Source organism: Mandrillus leucophaeus, unplaced genomic scaffold (genome assembly GCF_000951045.1).
Source record: "Mandrillus leucophaeus isolate KB7577 unplaced genomic scaffold, Mleu.le_1.0 Scaffold502, whole genome shotgun sequence".
Lineage (NCBI taxonomy): Eukaryota > Metazoa > Chordata > Mammalia > Primates > Cercopithecidae > Mandrillus > Mandrillus leucophaeus.
The window spans coordinates 823,578-846,082 of record NW_012105388.1 but is presented as its reverse complement, the minus strand read 5'-3'; the positions used below and the strand labels follow the sequence as shown (position 1 = coordinate 846,082).

The following is a 22,505-nucleotide window of genomic DNA, read 5'->3' as shown; positions in this document are numbered from 1 at the left end:
ATCCAGCCCCAAATGTTAGTAGTCCTGAGTTTGGGAAACTCTCATCTACACCCATTTTTGCTGACTCTGCCAATCCCAGGTTTTTTCAAACTCCAAATATCATTAGAATATGTGGGTAGTAGCAACCAGTTTGTTTTTTGATTTTGAGTTTTGGGGCTTTTTGTTTTTTGGGTTTTTTTTTTAAGGCAGGGTCTCACTGTCGCCCAGGCTGAAGTGCATGATCATGGCTCACTGCAGCCCTGACCTCCCTGGGCTCTGCAATCCTCCCACTTCAGTCTCCCAAGTAGCTGGGACTACAGGTGTATGCCACCACACCCAGCTAATTTTTGTATTTTTTGTAGAGACGGGGTTTCACCATGTTGTCCAGGCTGGTCTCAAACTCTTGAGCTCAAGCGATTCTCCCGCCTTGGCCTCCCAAAGTGCTGGGATTGCAGGCATGAGCCACCACGCCTGGCCAGCATCAAGTTCTGAGTGCTTGAAAAATTACTACATCATAGATATTTGCCAATATAACTGTATAATTTTATAATCAAGATTATACAGCTCATGCCTGTGATCCCAGCACTTTGGGAGGCCGAGGCAGGTGTATCGCTTGTGCTCAGGAGTTTGAACCAACCTGGGCAACATGGGGAAAGACCGTTTCTACAAAAAAAGCATAAAAATTGGCCAGGCATGGTGGTGAGTGGCTGTGGTCCAAGCTACTTGGGAGGCTGAGGTGGGAGGATGGCTTCAGCCTGGGAGGCGGAGGTTGCAATGAACCGAGATCACGCCACTGCACACTCCAGCCTGGGTGATAGAGCGAGACCCTGTCTCAAGGAGAAAAAAAAAAAAAAAGGTTAAACTATTTCACTGACTTCATGACTAAATGCCTGAAATATGTAGTTGGTAGAAGTCTGAATAGGCCTATTCTAGAAATGTTCATAATGGGGACAAAACAGGCTCCTCCTCATACCTACCTCAGGGGGGATCATGGTATCACTGCAACACAGCTCAGCACGGAAGTCCTGACTCATGGGAATGTAGGCTTCCCTGCAAGGAGTACAAATGAAAGGGCAGAGGAGGTTGGTAAAGGAGGGAGAGTTTGAGGAATTAGGAGCTGTGGATCTCACAGAACAAAGAGAAGCCAGGTCACTTTGGCTGGAACTTTTAGCCATTTTGCAGGCAGAGGACGTGTTAAGCCTGATGCTTCGTCAGGCCCAGGCTAGAGAGAAAGTTGGAAAGGTTAGATCAACTGGGTTCACATGCCCTCTGTTCTTTTCTGGCTAAGTGAACTGAACTGAGCTTTGTATTCTCATCTCGAAAATGGGGATAGTATAAACCACAAAAAGCTACTCTGGAGAGTAAATGAGATTGCATTTTAAAAGCACCTGGTAGAGAGTACCTGGCAGTGACCCAGGATAAGGGAGCTTTCTTCTACCTGCACCTGTGCTGCTCAGTACAGTACTGGGTGCTTTTTCCTGCTCTGCTAAAACTTAGCTCTGTACTGAGAAAATTCCTGGGGTTACATTGATACAACATCAAATGTGGAATGTGGAAAACGCCTTGTCTTTAGGGAGAAGACACTAACCACAAGCACCTGGCAGGCAGGATGGGCACGTGCTGTGGCACCTGGGCTCAGTCTCTGGCCTGCTTGTTTTCCTTCTCGTGATGTGTTCTATACCTGTTGTACAGATGCCATAGAGAAGGGAGCATGGGATTGGCAAAGGACAGGAGACAACACTAGCTCAGAGTGAGGACTAAAAAGATTGCCCAGAGCCAATCATCTGCCCTTTCAGGGCACAGGGTCCTGGGAGTGATGTCAGGGCTGCCTGGAGACCCCCGCACACTGGACTGGACAGGTTGTGACCTTGTCCTGGCTCCCAGCCCAGTTGGAGCCTGGCAGCCAAGTGGACTCTGGGATGCAGGCTGGGTGGGGTTGGGGATAGAATGGGGTGAGAAGCATGGCTCAAGGGCACAGGGCGGGAGTGGTCTCACAGCATATGATGTGATAGGGATTGAGCCCAGCCTCCCTCCCACTCTGTGGGGAATGAGAGAACCACAAATGAGATTTTCGCAGCACACTGATAAGCAGAGCAGCTCTGCTAAGCCATAGGTAAGACTCTGGAGGAAAAGCCATTGGGAGGTGAGGCAGGACCCTCCAGGCCACCTGCTGGCCAAGCCCTGGGGGAGGCAAAGACCAGGGGAGGGTTTGTGCCGGGGTCCCTGCAAGGCAGTGCCCACTGTAGTGGAGGGGCCACTGAGTCATCAGGGAGGTGAAGCAAGAGGTAAATGAGGCCTGAAAGGATGACCAGCAAGCATTTGGTGCTTTTTAAGAATCATGTTACAGTCAAGATAGATGTCCTTGCTGCATCCCTGATGCTTATCCGTCTTTCTGGGTCAGATGGACCGGGAGGTTCACTCAGAAATGGAGGAAGAGTCAGGGCTGCCTGCTGGGCACATTACTTGGTAACAGGAAGCAATAGGTTCCCATGTTTACCTGCCCATTTTCACCTGGCTCAAAGCAGCCATGAAAAGATGTCTCCTGGGTCAAAACTGATTCTATTCTGCGCCAGCACAAGATGGCTGTTCTAAGTGAATGATGGTGGCACATGTGAGCTCAGCCCTGGGTGAGCTCAGTCTCATCTGCCTCTGACCTGGCATATACTCAGAGGCATATTGTCCTCCACATTCCCCTCCTCAGAAGATCTACCATCAAAGAAGCCTTTAAAACTGCAGAGATTCTTCCCCATGCAAATAGGAAAGGGCATCCAGCTCCTTATTCCCAAGGTGGGGCAAGGACTGAACACACAGGGACCAAGCAGAGGCCAGGATCCTAGAGCAGTGCTTCTCATAGCTGAACTGCATCAGAGTCACCTGGAGGGCTGGTTAGAATACAGACCACCAGCCCCAGCCCCATGGTTTCTGATTCAGCAGGTCTGAGGAGGGCCTGAGAGTTCCCAGGTGATGCTGGTACTGCCGGCTGGGCACCTTACTTTGAGAACCTCTGCCTTAGAGGATATTCCCAAACTTCAGGTATTGTCTTTATTTTTAAAAGAGAGAAAGGGGAGGGTGTGTGCCTGGTGTTGCTAGGCAACCATTAGCCAAAGGGGATGGGAGCCGGGTTCTGGGAAGGACAGCAGGCTATACGGGGTGACCTCAGACTGGACAGAAGGCTGTGACTAACTTTATTGGCATCTCTCTAGAGACATAAGTAGGCTTTACCGCCAATTTACCTAAGGTGTTCAGCAGGACTATTGAAGGCCTGGCAGCTGCCCGAGGAGAGCCTGTCTCCGAGCCAGGCCTTCTGCTCCTTACTCCAGAGGGCTTTGAGCTTCCGGTAGTACACCTTGCAGCTGAAGCCCTCCCTGAAGCCTCTCTTGATGTGGCTCTTAAGGAAGTCCAGGGTGGGGTACATGCGGCAGCAGGCCGCGCACTTGTAGCCATTCTGCTGTGCTGGGTGCCACCTGGAAGCCATTAGGATGTCCTGAGATGTGATGGAGTCCAGGCCACGCCTGGATTTCTTGGTGGCTTCTCGAGGACAAGTGTTCTCTGCGGAGGAAGAGGACGAACAGATGCTCTCAGCCATGTCCTCGGAAAGGCAGTTGTCCCACTTGCCCTCATCCTGTTGCACCTCTGGGAAGTCGTAAGCTTCCAGGTGGCTCTCTTTGTCTGCACACACAAAGTAGCTGTAGGGGGAGAACCAGGGCCGGTAGATAGTGCAGTTCCGCCTCAGCTTCTCTCCATGCTGGGTGTCCCCCAAGCTGCAGTCTGCAAAGGAAAGGACCAGGTCAGAGCCTCTGGCAGGGAGCAGTGGAACCAAGGATGCCAGAGCAGCAAGGCAAGAAGGCAGACATCAGGCATGTCCTCGGTTACCTCCACCCCACCACGATTGCAGTCCTGAGAGCAGACGCAAGATGGTGGGAAGAGCAGCCGAGGGCATTCCTTCTCACTGCATTGTTTTTCTAGGGGTACAAAGGGCCACTGGATCTTGGGATGGGAGAGGCTGCTTTTAGTTAGTAAGCCTTGGTATTTGTCAAGTCCTTCCCTTCCTGGAGACACCATGTCCACTGACTCCTCTAAGGATAGACACAGACAGGTGACCCAGCGGACAGCCAGACCGGCGGCCTCCCATAGTCCTTCTTTTCGCCACCCGTGGCTGTGACCCTTTTTGCAGCCTCACTACCCATCTTGAGGGGTAGCCTCACTACCCTCCACAGCCCACTCAGCCAGAAGCTCTTGCACCAGCTTCAGAGACAGCAGAGGGGAGGCATGGCGAGAGCCCCAGGCCTGTGGGTACCAAAGGAAAAAGGGCCAGATAGGAGGCTGCAGGTGACAAGGCCACGCATGGGGGTCCAGCTTCCAGACACCTCTGCTCCCTTAGGGAAGCAGCCCCTATTCATCCTTAGCTTCTCATACATTCCCACCCAGAGTCAGAGAAGGCCTCACCTGGTGAGAGCACTGTGTTTTGTATCCCTTGCCGGACAGTGATGCTTTGGTACTGGGGTGGCAGGGCCTGAGCTGGGCTGGATGCCTCAGTGGGTACCGCTGTCTTTGCAATGTCTGGGTCACAGAAGAAACACTGGTGAGCTGAGCAAGGTTGGGATTCCACTTCCTGGGACTCCCCCAGGCATACCTAGAGGCTCAACCTCTGTACTTCAAGGCATCTCAAAGCTGAAACAGAACAGTGACCTCTCGAACTCAGCCAGGCAGAGCTATTCTGGATGACATCCTGGGGAATTCTGAATGGGGCCATTTCTTTCAGGCCTCAGAAACATCCTCTGCAAAGTGGGATTTATGATGTGGCCCAGATGACACCTCTGTGCCTGGCCTGCCCCTCACCTGACCCTCTTGCATCTCATCACACGGATGACTTCACTCTACATTGCCAGTCTCCTGGGCATCCTGGGACCCAGAGTCACAGGCCGCAGAGCAATGTTCCATGCCCGCTTTGAGGATTGTCCAGTTGAAATATCTCACACCCACAGTCAGGGTTCCCGTGGACCATCACTGCACGGCACACCCTGGAGTAGCTGCTAACACTTGGACAAAAAGCTGACCTGCCTCAAATCCCAGAAAAAAGCTGTGTTCAGTTTGGGGGACAAATTTATAAATGTCATGGATATAGGCAAATGAATGCTTAGGAGGCCTACTCCACTGAGCAGTACTTCTCCATTTTACTGTGCATAGGGATGCCCTGGGGATCTTGTTAATAACGCAGGCACTGATTCAATGGGTCTGGGGTGGGAACCTGAGATTCTGCATTTCTAAAAGCTCCCAGACGACGCAGATGTTGCAAGTCTAAGGACCGTATTTTTGAACAGGGAGTCATCAGGGTGTCCAGCTTTATTCCAGGATGTGCTCATCAGTTCACCCTGCTGCTTAGGCTTCTCTGATGGTTTGCTAACTCCAAATCCTCTACAAGCTTGTCAAAACAGAGGTAAAACTAGTTTCTACTCTGTGTAGACATACGACCACCTTGAGATTTCATGCACACTCTAGGGGGAAAAAACTTGCTGATAAATGGAGGCTGAGGCAGAAGAATCGCTTGAACCCAGGAGGCGGAGGTTGCAGTGGCCAAGATTGCATCATTGCACTCCAGCCTGGGTGACAGGAGGGAAACTCTGTCTCAAAAAAAAAAAAAACAAAAGTTTACCCCTTTCTTCCCTTAACAAAAATCAATACACAGCAATAACTACTTACCACAAATTTTTTGAAAAATTATTTTCTCCCCATACATAATTTGACTTTCTCACTAAACCACGTTACATGGTCCTGTAACATGCTCTGGTAGGGTACTCAATTAAAAGCTTCAAAAAAACCACATCTTTGTGGCCCTAGTGGCACCAGAGTTTACCTGGCAGGCTGGTGGCACGAGAGAACATAATGTCGGGAAAAGCACTCAGGGCGGAGGAAGAGATTGGAGGTCCAGAGATGCTGAGGAGTGAGAAGTTCTCCATATTCTGACCACTGCGGTGTACAGAGATCACACGCCTGCTCTGGAGAGGCAGGCTGGCTGGCTTGTCCAGAGGATAAACATTCTGAGCGCAGTTGATGTCACAAGGCACATGATTCCACTACCCAACTAGGTTACCCTTTGGAAGATGAATGGAGTCTAACTGCAAGCAAGATTAAAATGTGTAAAGATTGTTTTTGACTTGCCATTGCCCAGCGGCAGGCCCTCATTGAGAAGACCCAGAGAGAAGAAAATAGTAGAGATACTATAGTGATGCTGTCTGTTTGTCCCCTTTTATCTTTATTATCGTCATTTTTCTGTGTTCACACTGTCTACCCCCAGCCCTCCAGCCCTGGAAACCTCTGTCCTGTCTGAATAATCTCCTTCCTTTTCTTCTCCTTTATCAGCCTAATCTCTGTCAGCAAATATTTTTATTGTTTTGTTTTAGTTTGTTTTTTGAGGTTTATATATTTTTCACATTTTCTTTGGAAATTCAAATTTATAAAAGTTGCAGAAAAGGCTGGGTGCAGTGGCTCAGGCCTATAATGCCAACACTTTGGGAGGCCAAGGCGGGTGGATCATTTGAGGTCAGGAGTTCAAGACCAGCCAGACAAACATGGTGAAACCCTGTCTACTCAAAATATAAAATTTAGCCGGGCGTGATGGTGGGCACCTGTAATCCCAGCTACTCAGGAGGCTGAGGCAGGAGAATCGCTTGAACCCGGGAGACAGAGGCTTCAGTGAGCCGAGATCGTGCCATTGCACTGCAGCCTGGGTGACAGAGCAAGACTCCGTCTCAAAAGTTGCAAAAATAAAATCAATACAAAGAACACCCATATGCCCTGTATCCAGATTTTCCTATTAACATTTTACCCGATTTGCTGTATCAGTCCCCTTCCTCCTGCCCCCTGCCCCATTTGTATGTGTGTATACTTAATTTTTTCTCTGAACTATTTGAAGGTAAGTTATAAACACTATGTCCTTTTACACCTAAGTACTTCAATGTGTATTTCCTAAGAATAGGGACCAAATATTGGTTTCAGTGGTTGGTGCTCTTTTTAGCGAGTGACTAAAACAAAAATGGGTGACTTAATACTGTTTTGCTCATTGCTTAAGTCAGTTTGATGGGGAGACTCTGGGACCCCAGAGAGGCAAGGTTGCCTCTTCGTTTCACTTGTCCTGTAACAACATTGTGCACTAGCAAGGTGTGGATAAGGTGAAAGATGATTGTGACTCGGAAGATAAACTGAAGGCACCCCTTTCTAGATTATCACGTGTCAACTAGATACAGAACAGGGCTGCAGATCTAAATGGCAGGTATGTTTATGCTGCATGGGGAGCGATGGCCACTCTGGAAATAGTGATGGGCTTCTTTTGAGGTGCTGTCAAGCATGTGTGACTGGAGTGTGAGTTAGCTTCTGCACATGATAGCCCAGAGTTGTCTTCCTGTGTGTATTTATTCACAGTACTGAAACATTCGAAGGACAATGGGAGAACATGATTCCCCTCGTGTTCCTCCCAGATAGCCTGGTTTGGAACATTAACATGTGTTGGAAAGTAAGTTGAAGCCACATACTTTGGCAATTTGGGGGGTATCAGCAATTTCATTTGGTCCATTATGGTGTAGAGAAAGCTCATGAGTCTGGGCATCAGTTTATGTGACTTCTAACCCCACTCCGCCATGAGCTACCTGTGTGATACTGGGCAAACCTCTCTGCTACTTGATTTTCCTATATGATTAGTTTAGACTCTGAACTCGAGTGGATGAATGTCTTCCTGGCTAAAACCCAGTGAGTGGCATGTGGACAGTAGCATACCTGTGAGTGGTGCACACAGGGCCCCGAGGACTTGGAATTGCATTCATTCTGTCTTGACCCATCACATTCCTCCCACTGCCAACTTCAGACTTTCCCACTGGAACCTCAGACTTAATGTAAAGATGCTCAACATACTGGGGGGAAATGTGGAAGGCGGAATCTCTCAGTGCCTGTGTAGAGTTTTTAAAATGCGACCCAGTTTTGGTTTAGTCACTGAAAAGTTTGTGGGAGCCTGGTGGTTCCCGGGTGCGCACCACTCTTTGTAGCAGGTCCCCTGTCTTGTGTGCTGTGTCCTCCCGAGGTTTGCTGTTGCTGGTGGCCCAGGTGGTAGGTGACACTCTCAAAGCGATTGGTCACTATGTAAAATGAGTCTTTCTCTTGTTTGCTTCCCACCTGCTTTCCAAGCCCCTTTCTCGGACAGGTAAGATATCCCGTTGTTTTGTGGATGACTTACATTCCCAGATGCCCTCCTCTGCTTGGGTGTGTGCATGTTGGGGGGTGCTGTGGGGAGGGCCACCTGGCTGGGGTCCAGTCATCTCTCTCTCCTCCATTGCCATTATTTTCTGAATCATCAAGCCTGTAGTCCTAAAGCAAGAGAGGCAATGTGTGGGGGTCATTAGCGTCATCATCAAGAAGGACCCATTGCACGTCCTCAGACACAGGGATAGAGGGACCCCCAGCCAGAGGCCCACTTTCACTTGAAATAGAAGGGCAGTTCTCAAGATCTGACCTCCAGAGCCTCTGAAGACCACTCACATAGAGGGGTTTTTGAGTGGTTTTTATAAATGGAAAAAGACTTGTGGGCAGTTTCCCTGTAGTGTCAGCCCGTCATGCAATTTTTAAGAATTCATGTAAAAGTCAAATTCAATTAAACAAACTTATTAAATGCCTACTATCATGCAAGACCCTAAGGTCGGCATTGTAGAAGATAAAGAAACACTTCAGATGCTGTGGCCCCTCAAGGAGCTTACCATTTTAAGACAAGGTGTATTTACTGGGAAGACTTAGACAAGGGTAAAGGGAGTGCATGGTAGGCTATTTTTACATTACTTGACAATTCAGTGCATTATAGACTATGTTATGAAGGGTAGAGAGCAAAAAATACAGAAAATCTAAAATGGTGCATAATCCAGAGTTACGTTTATTACAAAGAGTGTTTTAAAAATAATAATAGCTTATAATTTACTAATCACCTTGACAGGTGTTTTTGGTGCTTGCTTTTTTGAAAACGAGTATGTCTACTCTGAAAAGTCACTTTAAACCAGTAAGGAGACCGCCAGGGAAATGTCTGATTTGGGAAGTGGTGGCAATTTGCCTTCCCCAGGCATTTCGTACAGTTTCATTGTTGTCTATGTGCTTTCTGGTTTGGAGGAAAATAGTTAAATGGTTTGGTTTCCAAATCTTCTTTGCTAGTTTGCAGATGACATGATTAAAGAAAATAAGACAGATGTGGGACCCGACAGGCAAATTGTGCCAAAGTGGAGGATGTGGCAAGATACACACTTAGGAGAATAATCAGGAGTTGATGACCCTGCTTGCTGTGGAGCGGGCTGGAAGCTTCTGCTGGTGTGGCGGGTCTATCCGGAGCCCAGCCAGCTCGGGCCCTGGGTCCGAGGGATGCTGTCATGCTGTTCCCTGGCAGGTCCTCATCCTGCAGTGGTGAAGGCCACAGGGCTCATCTGCAGAGACTAGTCTCCACTCCTCTTCCCACAGGTTTTCCTCCCTGCCACCCAAAGGCCCTTAGAATATGATGTATCTAGGTAGTCAGCCTAGAAAGGATAGCACCATTCATTCATCTCTAAGAACTGGACAAAGGTGACAGTAAACTATGCATTTCTTAACCAGCTTCAGTTAGATTAAGCAACCCTCCCTTTACTATCTCTACACAGCCCTCTATCAAATCCATTGATTGTACTTACTGATTTGATTGCAATGCTATCCCTTCCTGGACTTCAAGGACAGATCTTGGTGCTTGTCCTCCAGGCTCAAAATTGTTTTATTTGGGAAACAACTGGAGAAATCTAAGGATGAACTTTGATAATGTAAAGGAATTGCAATACTGGCATAATCATATAGAAAACTCTTATTATTGGCTGGGCGCGGTGGCTCAAGCCTGTAATCCCAGCACTTTGGGAGGCCGAGACGGGCGGATCACGAGGTCAGGAGATCGAGACCATCCTGGCTAACACGGTGAAACCCCGTCTCTACTAAAAATACAAGAAAATTAGCCGGGCGAGGTGGCGGGCGCCTGTAGTCCCAGCTACTCGGGAGGCTGAGGCAGGAGAATGGCGTGAACCCGGGGGGTCGGAGCTTGCAGTAAGCCGAGATCGCGCCACTGCACTCCAGCCTGGGGCACAGAGCAAGACTCCATCTCAAAAAAAAAAAAAGAAAACTCTTATTATTAAGAGATTTAAACTTAATGATGACACCTTCCAGTCATTCACACAGAGAAAAAGACTTGTTTTCTTGAGATAACAGATATAGTGGCCTTTATTGCATTCTTCTCTCAATTTGTTTTATGTTTAAAAACTGTCATTTCGGCCGGGCTCAGTGGCTCATGCTTGTAACCCCAACACTTTGGGAGGCAAAGGTGGGCGGATCGCCTAAGATCAGGAGTCCAAAACCAGCCTAGCCAACATGGCGAAACCCATCTCTACTAAAACTACAAAAAATTAGCTGGGCGTGGTGGTGGGCGCCTGTAATCCTAGCTGAGTGAGCCAAGATCACGCCACTGCACTCCAGCCTGAGCAACAGAGTAAGACTCTTGTCCCCCCCAAAATAGTAATAGTAATAATAATAATAAATGTTTGTATACTCATTTAAAAAAAAAAAAAAAAAGGATAGCACCACTGAAACTACAAGAAAGGTTTCCACTGGCCCAGGATGCAGCAGTGCAGGGCAGAAAGAACTGCTTTACACAAAAATTCTGCAGAAGAAAAAGTACACCCTAACCCCAGTTACTCTTAGAAGAGGCTCTGAGAATAGACACTTAGCAGAGGTGTTGACAAGGAAAGGAGCCTAGTGATCAAATGATCACTTCCCTCAGACTGACAACATATCAGGGGTAGTTGGTGTAGACAGAAACCTTGACCCAGGTTCCAAGGCCTCAGAGTGGGTCTGGCTGCCTGATGACTGAGCTGGATTTCCAGATAGGGAGAGGATGGCCAAGTGTGAGTGTGTGGACAGCATGGCTTAGAGCCTGGAGCTCCAGTCATTTCAATAACAAACTTTTAAGCCACCTTGGCCACCACAATTTTCTATCTACAAAATGGGTTTTAGCGAGTCAAGATCTGTATTGAGCACAGCTGTGTACCAAACTGAGGCTAGGTGTTGAAGATACAAAGATGAATGAGGCGTGGCCTCTGCCTTGCAAATCTTTACAACCTAATGGGTTTATACCCAGCTCTTTGAGTTAATTTTTCAAGCCAAAGAGGATCCCTACAAGAAAGACTATGTACTAGGCATATATAGGCAGCTGTTCCATGATCTGTAGCAGGACAAAGTTGTGGACAGAGCCCTGAGCTGTGGGTTAGAAGGCCTGAGTTCTAGTTCCAGCCCTGCTAGTATTAAACTGTGTGACCTCAGGCACGGCACTGCATTATGTGGAGTCTTGCAGGCTTCATCTGTAGGTAGATATCCTTCCATGCACCACCTCCCTAGGTGGTTGTAAGGATTAAGTAAGCTGATGTTCATTAAGATCCTCATGCTTCACTGGCACTGAGTGGGGCTGACCTATCCATTTGGTATGAACTGATTCTGAACCACCACTTAGCATCTCTGCAAGAGCTGGCCCACTCGCTCAAGTCCCACCTCTGTAGACCTGAGGAGCTGCTGCCCCATTTTTCGTGGAGAATTTGTGCTATACTCATGGCCTTCAGTGGGGAGCTTCTAACACCAAGCCTCATCCATGCCGTCCCTCCACCAGCTTCCAACCCACTGAGAGCTCAGCACGTGCTTATAGCGATGTAAAAATGTCACGTTTCATTGCTTCATCCTCATTTTTTCTTTACTTCAAAGGGCGTGGTGACTCCAAGGTAAAGGGGCCAAGCCCATGAATCAAGGAGGCAGGTTTACAGGAACAATTTTATTTTTTTATGGCTAACATTAGTCACTGATTAACTTGGGTGGGGCAGAGCTAGAATTTCTAGTTCCTCTCCCATCAAGAAAACTGCACTGGGAAGTTCAAGAGTGTCTTTACCGGCTCTCACTTGAATATTTCCAAAGGCTTGGAAGTTACAAGTTTTGGGTGTGGGATAAGGAAAGCTGAATGATAGGGCACAGGTCCCACTCCCTTTTCCTCATCATGTCGCTCTGTCCCCTCTTTGTTCACAGTTGACCACGGCATGTTTGAGAATTTGAACACAGCCCTCACTCCAAAGCTCCAGGCCAGCCGCTCCTTCCCCCACTTGTCCAAGCCCGTGGCCCCCAGCTCTGCCCCTCTGGGCTCTGCTGAGCCTGGGGGGCCAGGACTCTGGGTGGGCAGCAGCCAGCACCTCAAGAACCTGGGCAAAGCCATGGGGGCCAAAGTGAATGACTTCCTACGGAGAAAGGAGCCCTCCAGCCTGGGCAGTGTGGGTGTGACGGAGATCAACAAGACTGCAGAAGCACAGCTGGTCAGTGGGGCTGATGCGGCTCCAGGGGCTTGGCCAGAGGATGAAAGGTGAGCCCCTCACTCGCCCAACATCCATGCCCCTCTGTGAACCCACTTGAAAAAGTACAGGGACAAACTACGGTGTCTCCACAGGAGAACAGCCCCAAGGGAGGGGTGTGAGATTGTCCTGTACTGAAAAGCTGCAGGATCAGGCCACGTTCTCAGGAGCTGGCTTCACCTTCCGCAGCCGCAGCTAAAGGTTGCTGAGTGCCTACTATATCCTCAGCTCTGTGCTGCTGAAGGTTGCTGAGTGTCATGTCCTCAGCACTGTGCTTCAGACTTTGGTTGCATCATTTTGTCTAACTCTCCCAGCAGCCCTGGGAGGTAGATGGTATTTCCATCCTGCAGGTAACTCACGTTCAGACAGGCAAAGTAAACAGCTTGAGGTCACAAAGTTAGTACTTGGCAGAGCTGGATTTGAACCCAAGTATTGTCCAGAAGTTCCCCACGTAGATTCTGATACCTGGCCATAGCTGAGAACCGCTGCCCTAGACCATTGCTTGTGGAGAAGCCTGCACCTGTCAGATCCCACTAGTGCAGGGCGGGAGAAGCCCCCCGTAGCAGCCCTCCTGTTCTTCCCCCTTCTACCAACAGGCTCTTTCCAGGCCTTGTTTTAAACACCTGTGCATCTGAGGTGGGCATGCCCTCCGCAGGTGTTACTCCATGGGTTCTGATTTGACAAGCTTCACCAGTGGTCTCTATCCCGTCTTCTAGAGGCCAGCACCTTGTGCTGCTCTGAACAGTGAGTGAGCATGGACCAGGCCAAAAGCTACTGTTGTGCTGAAGGTGCTGAGAGCTACATGCCAAACCAAGAACCAGAGCCCAAGGAGTAGAGCATTCATTGAGTGGGGTGGGTCGAAAGTGCAACTGGAGTTGGAGAAGCAGGATGGCAGGTGGACTGGTGTCTTGCTGTCCTTAAGGCATGTATGTTTATTGTCATTAACCTTACAGATCAGTCCTGCAAGAAGCATTTCCTCGGCTGGATCCTCCACCTCCCATAACCAGAAAGCGAACCCCTCGGGCCCTGAAGACCACCCAGGACATGCTGATTTCATCACAGCCTGTCCTGAGCAGTCTGGAGTATGGGACAGAGCCATCACCTGGGCAGGCCCAGGACTCTGCTCCCACTGCCCAACCTGATGTCCCAGCAGATGATTCACAGCCAGAGGCTACCATGGAAAGAGAAGAGAGAGGCGAAGTTCTACCTAATGGAGAGGTTTCCCTGTCAGTACCTGATCTAATCCACAAGGATAGCCAGGACGAATCCAAGCTAAAAATGACTGAGTGCAGAAGGGCCTCCTCCCCCAGCCTCATCGAGAGGAATGGCCTCAAACTCAGCTTGAGCCCCATCAGCCTGGCTGAGTCCTGGGAGGATGGCAGCCCCCCTCCTCAGGGACGGACCTCCAGCCTCGACAATGAGGGCCCTCACCCAGACCTGCTGTCCTTTGAATAGAGCCTCTGCTCTTTCCTGCTGATCTCTGCCCTTGTCTTCCTGCTGCTTTCTCCTCCACTGCACACACTGACCCTGGCCCCAACTCCACCGTGCCCTTGGACTTCCTCGTATGAGGCACCAGCAGAGAGCCAGTCGTCCATCATGGGATTTTGCAGGACTGGAAGTCCTTAAGTAGTTCTAGTTAAAGAGTCTATCTGCAGAATGGCTAAAGGACTCGATGCCATCTTGAGCCTAAATTTCTGTAACCTCCTCTGAGTGGGCTGCAGCCCTTGGACATTAGAGCTCTTACACTCTTGAGCTTGTCCTGTCTTCTCAGTGAATTGCAGGGCCACCAGCCCAGGACGATGGATCTTGCAGGAATTCTCTTTGCCTGTCCCCTACATGCACCTCCTCCCCTGCTGTTCTCCCTCCCACACCCCGTCCCTTCTCTCTCCTCCTTGATGGGTCTGAGGCCCCTGGCCTCAGCGGGAGCAAGGCTGGATGAGGAATGATGGGTTTAGCTTGATGATAGGCCCTGGCCTGGAAAGCCACACACCCTGACCACAGCCCAGCCATGGTTCCTCTTGGTCCCAGGACAGTGCAGGCCCCTGGTTGCCGTGTTTGCTCTGCCCCTGGGGTGGAGGCCAGAGGAGATGCTTACCAGGCCTGAGACCTTGAGAGTTCACCCAGGGTTCCCAAGGTTTCCCCCCATCTGGTCAGATGTCAAATACAAAATGGGGGCATCCTGTACAGAAGGAAAGATGAGGCTTCCTTTGCTGTGTATGTGAAGACAGGAGAGCCAGGCCCCAGCAGATGCAGCCGAGCACACTCTGGTTTTGTTTTTGGGGGAGGGCCCAGGAACTTGGGGGTGGTTTTGGCATTCAGGACTGAAGCTAAAAACCCAGAGCAGAAGTAGGGAGAAGGGAGTGAGGATGGGACAGAGAAGAGCGATCACTGGGGATCAGAACAGCTTTTCAGGGGCCACCTTGCAACCTAAAATGATGCCGTTTCAGGGCCTGGGCCTGCTATGAGAGCCAGAGTGAAGAGTGGGCAAGATTGGAATGTGAGAAGAACTGAGGGGGGAAACCACTTTTAATTAAGTGGAAGTGCTTTGTGCTTGTGCTGAAGTTACCTGGGCCTCCTGTAGCCCTGGACCTCACTGGAGTGGCCCCGCCCTGCCCGTCCCTGCCCTTCTTTTATGCTGATGCTGGTGGGCTATGTCCTGCTTCAGGATCCATGTAAGGGACTGACCAGGTTCATCCAACCTTAACTGGTTCCTGCTCTCCTGGATTAAGCCACTTTTAGGTCTCCCACCAGGGGTCCTATTGTGCTGTCTTCCTGTGGCCAGCAGACCCTGTAAGGGGGTGATCCTAATCCCGGGGCTCTTTGCAGCAAGAGGAGAACATCCCTTTTCTTGAACAAGGTGGCCAGTTCCCTGGGAGAAAGCTAGGAATGGCACGTCCAGCCGGGGCAGGCGTTGCGGCATCCTTCTCCTGGGATTCCTGTGGCCTCCCCTGTTCTATTCATTATTTGGCTTCCCAACCATAAGCTCTGGGATACCCAGGGCTTGCTTCCCAGCTCATCTCATCTCTAAGCCTTTGCTCCCCTTCGCATCACCACTGCTATGTAAAATGGCCATGCTAACTCCTACAGAACTAGGAGCCTCAGCAGGATTGCTAGAATGTGGGTGCCTTCCTGCATTCTTGCTTCTGCAGCTGTGTGGCCTTCCCACAGCCCTCCCACCACTTTCCCTTCTACCTTGCCTTCCATTGTCTTCCTTCTCCCAGAAAGCCAGGTTTCAACACGTGCTCACCACTAGCTCTCTCCCCTCCCTCGTGGGGGTTGCTGCAGCAAGGCACCTGCAGGCCCTGGTAGAGTGAGCAGGGCTTACGTGTACGTTCTTTACGTGTACATCTCCAAGGATGTGATGTCTGACTGTGATGTCAGAGAGGAGGTCTCAGGACTAGCATGTGGGGTCCTGTGAGTTTTCCCAGAATGGTTTGGGGTATCACACAAAACACCAGAGCTGAGGATAGGGGTGGAGTCCCCAAACACACATCCTGGGAGCAAGCCACTTCATCTGAGTTTCCCATACCAGGAACATGATTTGTGCTTTGGTGGGAAACTTAGCAAGTCCCTGCACTCTGGGGCTTCTCCTCTTCTAGAGCCCAGGGCGGCTCTGGCCCAATGATATGGCAGCCATAGGTACAGGTATTGCAGGTGCAGTCTTTCTTAAGTACCCTGCCTCCACTCTATCGCCCAGCTGCTGCTAGAGTCCAGGACCTTAGACCCAGGATGAGCAAAAGGACTCCACCAGGTTGTCCAGGACCATTGCCAGGGTGACCCCAGAGTTCTTCAGACTTCTGTCTGATACTGAACACAGTGCCACGGGACCCTGCTCCAATCTAACTGCCTACAACCCGCCCATCCCCCTGCTGCAGGGGTGACGCTGCTACCTCGGGAGGCTCTCTTGAGAGTGGTGTCTGGTCTTAGATGCTGCAGATAGTACCTGGTGCTAGGGTGTAGGTGCTGCCCAAAGCCCAGCAGGATCAGCTACTACTCATCCTGCAGAGGCCTTGGCCCAGACCAGCTCTTCCATCCAAAGCCTCACCTGGTTTCCGTGTTCATCTCAACAGTCTGGCCTTCCTGTGACTGCAGCCTGGCAGCCACACCCCCAGTAATCCCACACAGTGAGTCCAGCTTCTCTGGGAGCTTGGCCTTCAGTTAGCCCAGTCCAAGAGAGGGCAGAGTAATGAGGAGGAGTAAAGGACCTATCTTCTCTGTCCACATAAGGAATTTGGGACCACAGGGTCTTTTATCTCCTTGTTACTCCCCAACCCCATCATAACCTCCTACTCAGCACACAGCTTTATCCTGGTAGATTATAAGGTGAGCTTCCAGAACCTGGCAGGAGGCTGGTGTATCCCCCTGCACGGAGGGAGGTGTATCTGAATGTTGCATATGTGGCTGATATGGAAGACATACATGTATGCAATCAATCAGCCTTTAAAGAAGACTGGCTGCAGTTCGGAGGAGGAGGAGGAAGATTACAGATCTATTCTGAGTATTTTTTAGAGAGTTAATATTTATATTTTTAGTAATTTTCTGGTAGAAGGAAATTGCACAATAAAATGATTTGGTTTGGTTTGCTGGCTTTGTCTGTTTGATTTTCCTCCTGACTGATGGGGAGCAGTTGGTTTCCTCAAGTCTGACTTGTTGGGTGGAGGGCACTGGCATTTTCCTTTGTAAGCCTGGAAAAGTGGGAAATGAGGGAGGTAGAATGTGAGGAAGATAGGCACTACTGACACCTCCAGCCTGAACCCTTGGTGGAGAAATGACTTCTGAGGATGTGCCATCTTTAGCTCCCCTGGCTGACCACTGTGAGGGGGTACCTCTGTCGAACCGACCTATCACTGTCTCAGGGGTGCCATCATGATGTGCACAGGCAGGACCCTCTTTGGGAGGAAGTAGGGGGAAGTGGACATGGCCATCTGATCATCCTCTAGGGTACTCATTCTTTACCTGGGTCCAAAACCCTCTTCCACCAAGAAAGGGATGGAGCTTCGCATTTCTGTGTGCACCTTCTTCCAGAGAGGGACAGGAGCTTCTATCAGCCTCTCAAAGAGAGTCATCAATACATGTCAGTGATTTGGACTTAGGTACTTCCTGGGAAATTGTCCCCAAGGACCCCCCTGGACAGGGACATTCTTGATGCTCACCTGCGGAGAGAAGGTGGCTCAGAGAAGAGCTGGCCTGGAGTCCCTTTGCCCCATTGCTGCCCCTAGGCCAGTGTCAGATCCAAGGACCCAGAGGACCCACACAGCTGAGTATTGGCCAGGCCTTTATCCTGCTTAAAAAGGAAGGAAATGGGGAAGAAACAGGAAGGGAAAGGGGTGTTCAGTCTGTTCACAGAAGCCACGCAGATTTCCAAAGGGAAACATGGGACCTTTCTGCGCAGCCCTCTCGTGCAGATGTGACTATGCCTGGGGTTGGATTCCACAGTTCCACATGCAGGGGCTCCCTGGCTCCATATCCGAGGCATCTCAGGCATGAGGCTAAGTCCCTAATGTTTTCTGCATCTTGTTCCACTCAGCGGAGGGGCAAGAAAAGAACAGCTCGGCTCTCAAAGGTTGCTCGCTGTCTCTGCAGTGGGGTGCAGCGTTATTGTCCAGGGAAAGCAGGAAAAACACAGAAAGCAATATTCCATGTTTTGGGAAAAGGCATTGAAAATACTTACAGTAGCAACTTTTTTCTTTATAAGTATGCTGCGGTGACTCCAGACGACCTCTCCCATTGAATGGCTTCAGTATCTTGCCGCAGTCATTCAGTTGTGAAATGTGCTTTTAACATGCCTTTCCCACTATTATGTGAAGTCGTTATTTTTGTCTAAGATCAAATATAAACAGTTCTAGTGTAAAAAAATTTTTAAGGAAATTTTAAGTGTAAAAATGGAAGTGCATATGTCATGTTTTTTAATGCTGTGCTCTACGCTGAGCCACTGTTCTAGAATCTGGGGGACAAAGATGCATTTATTCAGACAATATATCCAAGCCCCTTCCTGCCATGCACTGAGTGCTATCTAGGGGACTGTGGTGACATTGGTGGAAAAGTGACATGCAGCCCTCTTTCTCCATTCTGAATGGATGGGGACACCATCATACCTGCCCTCCCGGGCACTATGCTAACAGGGTATGTGATCAGGATGTGAAATGCAGTGGAAGCACCACCAAAGCGGGGCTCAGGATGAGGCAATTAATTTCAGCCAAGAGAGTGCTCATTTCCTCTGGACTAAATCTGCTGGTAGTAAGTAGTTGCCGAAGGAAACACACTAAGAGGCCATCAGGAGACCCACCTCATTCCGTACGTCTGTGCCTATGCTGGCAGGGACCCTAGTTGGTATTCAGAATTTTTATGAAATTAGTGGACCCGGAAATGTACTCAGATGCTAGCCTAATCTCGGAAAATTCCTGCTGGGTCAGTTTAATCTGCTCTCAGATTTCACAATGCCTTTGAGGTCAGTGAATCCTGGGAGTGTTCTAGAACTCTCTGTGCTTGGACTCCCTGTCCTCTCTCTGCTCCCCTCCCCACAATGCGGAGTTTCCCAGGCCAGCCTAGTTGTGGTGGCAAACTCAGTGATGGCTTCTGTGAGATTTTGGCCCTCAGAGTGCCCCGGGCTTCAGTCGCTCAGTTTGCTGCCCTGGTTTGGGACATTCAGTCTGGAGCCTCCCACTGTGGCCCCTCTGTGAGTGGGAACAAGTAATTAAGTCCATATAGCCCTCGTAGAGAGGCTCCTACTCCCCCTTGGAAAGCTTCATCAGTGCTGATGGCATTTAATACCTTTCATCTCTCCCAAGGAAATCCACTCTGGAAGCTTTAAGTTGTCCAGTGAAAGCATCTTCAAGTACATCTCCCCTCCAGGATGCCCCCTCTCTGCTACTGTTTGCACTGGGGGCACAGGATGAAAGCCCAGAGTCCCCACCACTGACTTCCTCCTAATGAGAAAATTCCTCCACTTTCTGTATCTAGGGACCAGCTCTCCTGACACACAATTCCTCTTTGTGTCCAGCTTATCTCCAGCTGCTGCCATGATAAATAGTCCAGCCCAAGGGAGCCTGGGGAAGCTACCCCACAAAACGAATCACTTGGCTATTAACAACACAGACGAGGAATCAAGCTTGAGGAAATATTTAAGGACCACCTCAGACTCCAGATTGTATTCTCCTTCGTGTGAGTTGCCTGAGGAATCTGTTGGTTATATAGAGCAGGGAACATTGCCAGTGTGTTCTTTGGAATTGACCAAAACAAAACAAAAAACCCCAAACAAAGAGCAACCTCCCAACACACCGCAACTTTTTTTTTTTTTTTACTGTTTAACCAGCCAGCTGTTTCCAGTGCCATCTGCTTAGCTACCTATTTCCTGAATCATCCCTCCATGTCTGCCGCCACCTGCTTTCTAGGCTTGCGTTTTTGGGGAATTCTTGTTGGCTTGGTCTGATGTTCAGCCCGCTTCAGGGGCTAACTCACAGCGACTTAGAACAATTCCCTGTGGTTGCCACAGGAGCGCTTTGAGTTGGTCCAGGTCTTCATGGAGCAGGACAAAGGGGCAGGAGAAAAGTGAACTGTCAGCCCTGGGAACGGTTTGCAGCTTCAGCAAGATGCATGCCCCCTCTTTATCCTGAGCCTGCAATGGATGGACCCCCCTTGCTGGATAGGAAAGCTCAGGACAAGTGTGGACTGCTCCTGTTGTTTTGCCTTCCCACCATCTCCTGGTACTTGTTAAATTCTGTTGCAACCAGCTTTCTTTGCTCAGCTTAAATCCTGGGTCCTATGTGTCAGGAAGTCTCTGCCTCTGACCTGGCAAGTACTCTTTAGACCTGGCCAACGTGTGACATTTCTAGGAACTGGGCCTCCTGGAGAGGCCATGTAGGCCGTCTAGGAAGTGATTTCACGTGTAAGAAAGCTGGAGGGGGAGGTGGGGATGGCAGTGTTGTCCATGCCTCTCCCTACCCCTCCCCCAACCCCTTAATCATCAGTTAGTGACTATGTAAGTGGCACATGCTGTGACCAGGCCCCAGGACACTTGCTGAGACCCATGTGGGGGAGGTGTCAGGTGGGTCCTCTGTGCTCTAGATTATCTGTGGCTGGCCCGCCTGCCTCGCTGGTGGCATCCACCACTGCTGCCTCTGTGCTGCACTTCCCTCAGAGCCCCAGCCTGCTCCAAATTGCTTCCATGCCTGTGTTTAAGATGGTCCATCTGCCTGGGTCACCTTTCTACCGTCCTTTCCCTTTCCTCTGACTTCACCAGGCTATGTTAACTCATCCCTCACATTTTCACTCAGGCATCCCTTCCTCCAGGTGGCTTCCCGGACACCACCCCACCCCTTCTCTGCGTTCCCGTAGCATCCTATGTGTTCCTCCATCACGGCACTCACCATGTGTCATAGAAAGTCGCTTCCTCATCGTGCCTCTCTCCCACAGGTCTCTGAGCTCAGGGGCAGGGTCCATGCCATCTTCATCCCTGACTCCTCGGTTCCCAGCAGCGTCTGGCATATTGCAGGAGCTCAATAAAGATGCACTTTGGATGGAACTAGACTCAGGAAACTTGCAGTTGAATTTGTGTGGAACAGACTACATGGGCTCTGGGTTAGACCGGCAGGAAACTTTCAGTTCCTCTTCCTCAGGATCTGTATCCGCAGGCAGCCTCTGTACGTGATCATCAACTCCACAGAGAAGGATTGAGGGTGGCCATTTTCAAAATGGAAAGTGATTAATGGGCCAATGTGAAGCTCATTTATCTGCAGCCGGAGGCTTCATTCACTCTATTCCTTGGACTGGTGCCACCTTGCCGTGGAGCTGGTAGAAGCAAGCACTTATATCCAGCATAATGCAAGAAGGGCTGTGCTTCAGTGCTAGGCACCTGTCTATCTCTGGGAGCTGCCTACAGGGCTCTGAGTTCCAATTCTTAACATTCTACTTCACTGTGGTAGGCCTTAATTGGTGCTTTATCATTCTCTGAAGCTTCTATATACTCCAGGAATTGTGTTAATCAATTTATACACACGGTCTCATTTGTTTTTCTCATAGGCCTCTAAGGGAGAAGCCCATTTTCCAGATACGGATGTTATTCTATTGTGCTTAAAGAGATTCACACACAGGATCTCATGAACCCTATCTTGTGAGGGCGGTATTTCAGCCCTGTCTTACGAAGAGGTAAACGGAGGTAAACAAGGGTAAACTGAGACTGAGATGATGACTAAGCCAGCTGCCTGGGAAGCCAGGCAGAACTCTCTGGGAAGGCCTAGGTCCTCAGGCCCGAGGACCAGCCACCCTCCTGCACTGTACGGCTCTTCTCTATCTCCATCGCGCCGGTCTGATAAATAATTCCAGGAAACATTCATGGCTCAGAAACATCTTTTTAGGTTAGATCTTCTCCAAGGACTAATACAATTTCATTAAACACTGCACATTCATATGGGATGGGAATTTAAACACCCATTCCACAGTCCCCGCATTTTACAAAAGAGGAAACAACAAAGACTGCATTGTTAACACGTGAACCTGGGCTGGCGTCATCTCAGTGAAGCCCCACAGTGACTTTATGTGGTAAATCATTATCCTCGTTTTCTAGATGAAGCTGAACAGAGGCTTAGGGAGTCTTAGCAATTTGCCCATAGTCACTCTACCAGTAAGTGACAGAGCTAACACTAGTACCTCCTGAAAACATTCGTTCTTAAGGCTGTTGGTAAGAGCCTACTCTGAATTGCAAGAATTTTGCCCTGAAGTAGGAGTGGCAAGAGCACTTCTATTATATCTCACATTGCAAACTCAGGGAAGCCTGGCTTAGAAGTTAATCCTGTTATCGACACTAGAGATTAAGCATTCAATGGGGAAGTGAATATTGTTTGGAGAATACTTGCTAAAGAACTGTTTCAGGTCTAATAGCTACCATGGTACTCAGCAGTGCTTAAAAAAAAGAGAGAGAGAGAGAGAGAGAGGAAGCAAAGAAGGAAGAAAGGAAAGAAGGAGGGAAGGAGGGAAGGAAAGGAAGGAAAGAAGAAAGGAAGGGAAAAGAAGGAAGGGAGAAGGACAGAAGGAAAAGAAAGGAAAGAAGGAAGGAAGGAAAAGAAAGGAAGGAATGAAGGAAAAGAAAGGAAAGAAGGAAGGAAGGAAAAG

At 49.5% G+C, this 22,505-nt stretch overlaps 2 protein-coding genes across 3 annotated transcripts in view; one reads left to right on the top strand and one right to left on the bottom strand.

Annotated features, from left to right (window-relative positions):
• LOC105551000 (carboxyl-terminal PDZ ligand of neuronal nitric oxide synthase protein) overlaps nucleotides 1-16,983 on the top strand; it is a 336,582-nt gene extending 319,599 nt beyond the window's left edge. Inside the window, exons 1-3 of one of the 2 annotated variants that reach the window (XM_011996101.1) lie at nucleotides 7,981-8,170; nucleotides 12,082-12,409; nucleotides 13,352-16,983. In XM_011996101.1, the coding sequence (XP_011851491.1) occupies nucleotides 12,093-12,409; nucleotides 13,352-13,853 (819 nt within the window). In that variant the 5' untranslated portion in view covers nucleotides 7,981-8,170; nucleotides 12,082-12,092 and the 3' untranslated portion in view covers nucleotides 13,854-16,983. Of the gene's footprint in view, nucleotides 1-7,980; nucleotides 8,171-12,081; nucleotides 12,410-13,351 lie in introns of those variants that run through there. The other variant, XM_011996100.1, reaches the window with a different exon arrangement.
• Nucleotides 2,999-6,000, bottom strand: LOC105551001 (chromosome unknown open reading frame, human C1orf111). Its single transcript, XM_011996102.1, has 3 exons — nucleotides 5,834-6,000; nucleotides 4,426-4,539; nucleotides 2,999-3,747 (listed from the first exon to the last, which is right to left on the bottom strand). The coding sequence occupies exons 1-3, from the start codon at nucleotides 5,934-5,936 to the stop codon at nucleotides 3,209-3,211; spliced, it is 756 nt and encodes a 251-aa protein (XP_011851492.1). The 5' UTR covers nucleotides 5,937-6,000; the 3' UTR covers nucleotides 2,999-3,208.
• Nucleotides 16,984-22,505: the final 5,522 nt, after the last annotated feature.

Coding starts and splice junctions, on each gene's coding strand:
- LOC105551001 (XM_011996102.1), bottom strand. CDS start 5,936: ATGGAGAACTTCTCACTCCTCAGCATCTCTGGACCTCCAATCTCTTCC. Junction 4,540..5,833: donor TCGTGCCACCAGCCTGCCAG/GTAAACTCTGGT, acceptor TCTGTGACCCAG/ACATTGCAAAGACAGCGGTA. Junction 3,748..4,425: donor AAACACAGTGCTCTCACCAG/GTGAGGCCTTCT, acceptor TTTCCTTTGCAG/ACTGCAGCTTGGGGGACACC.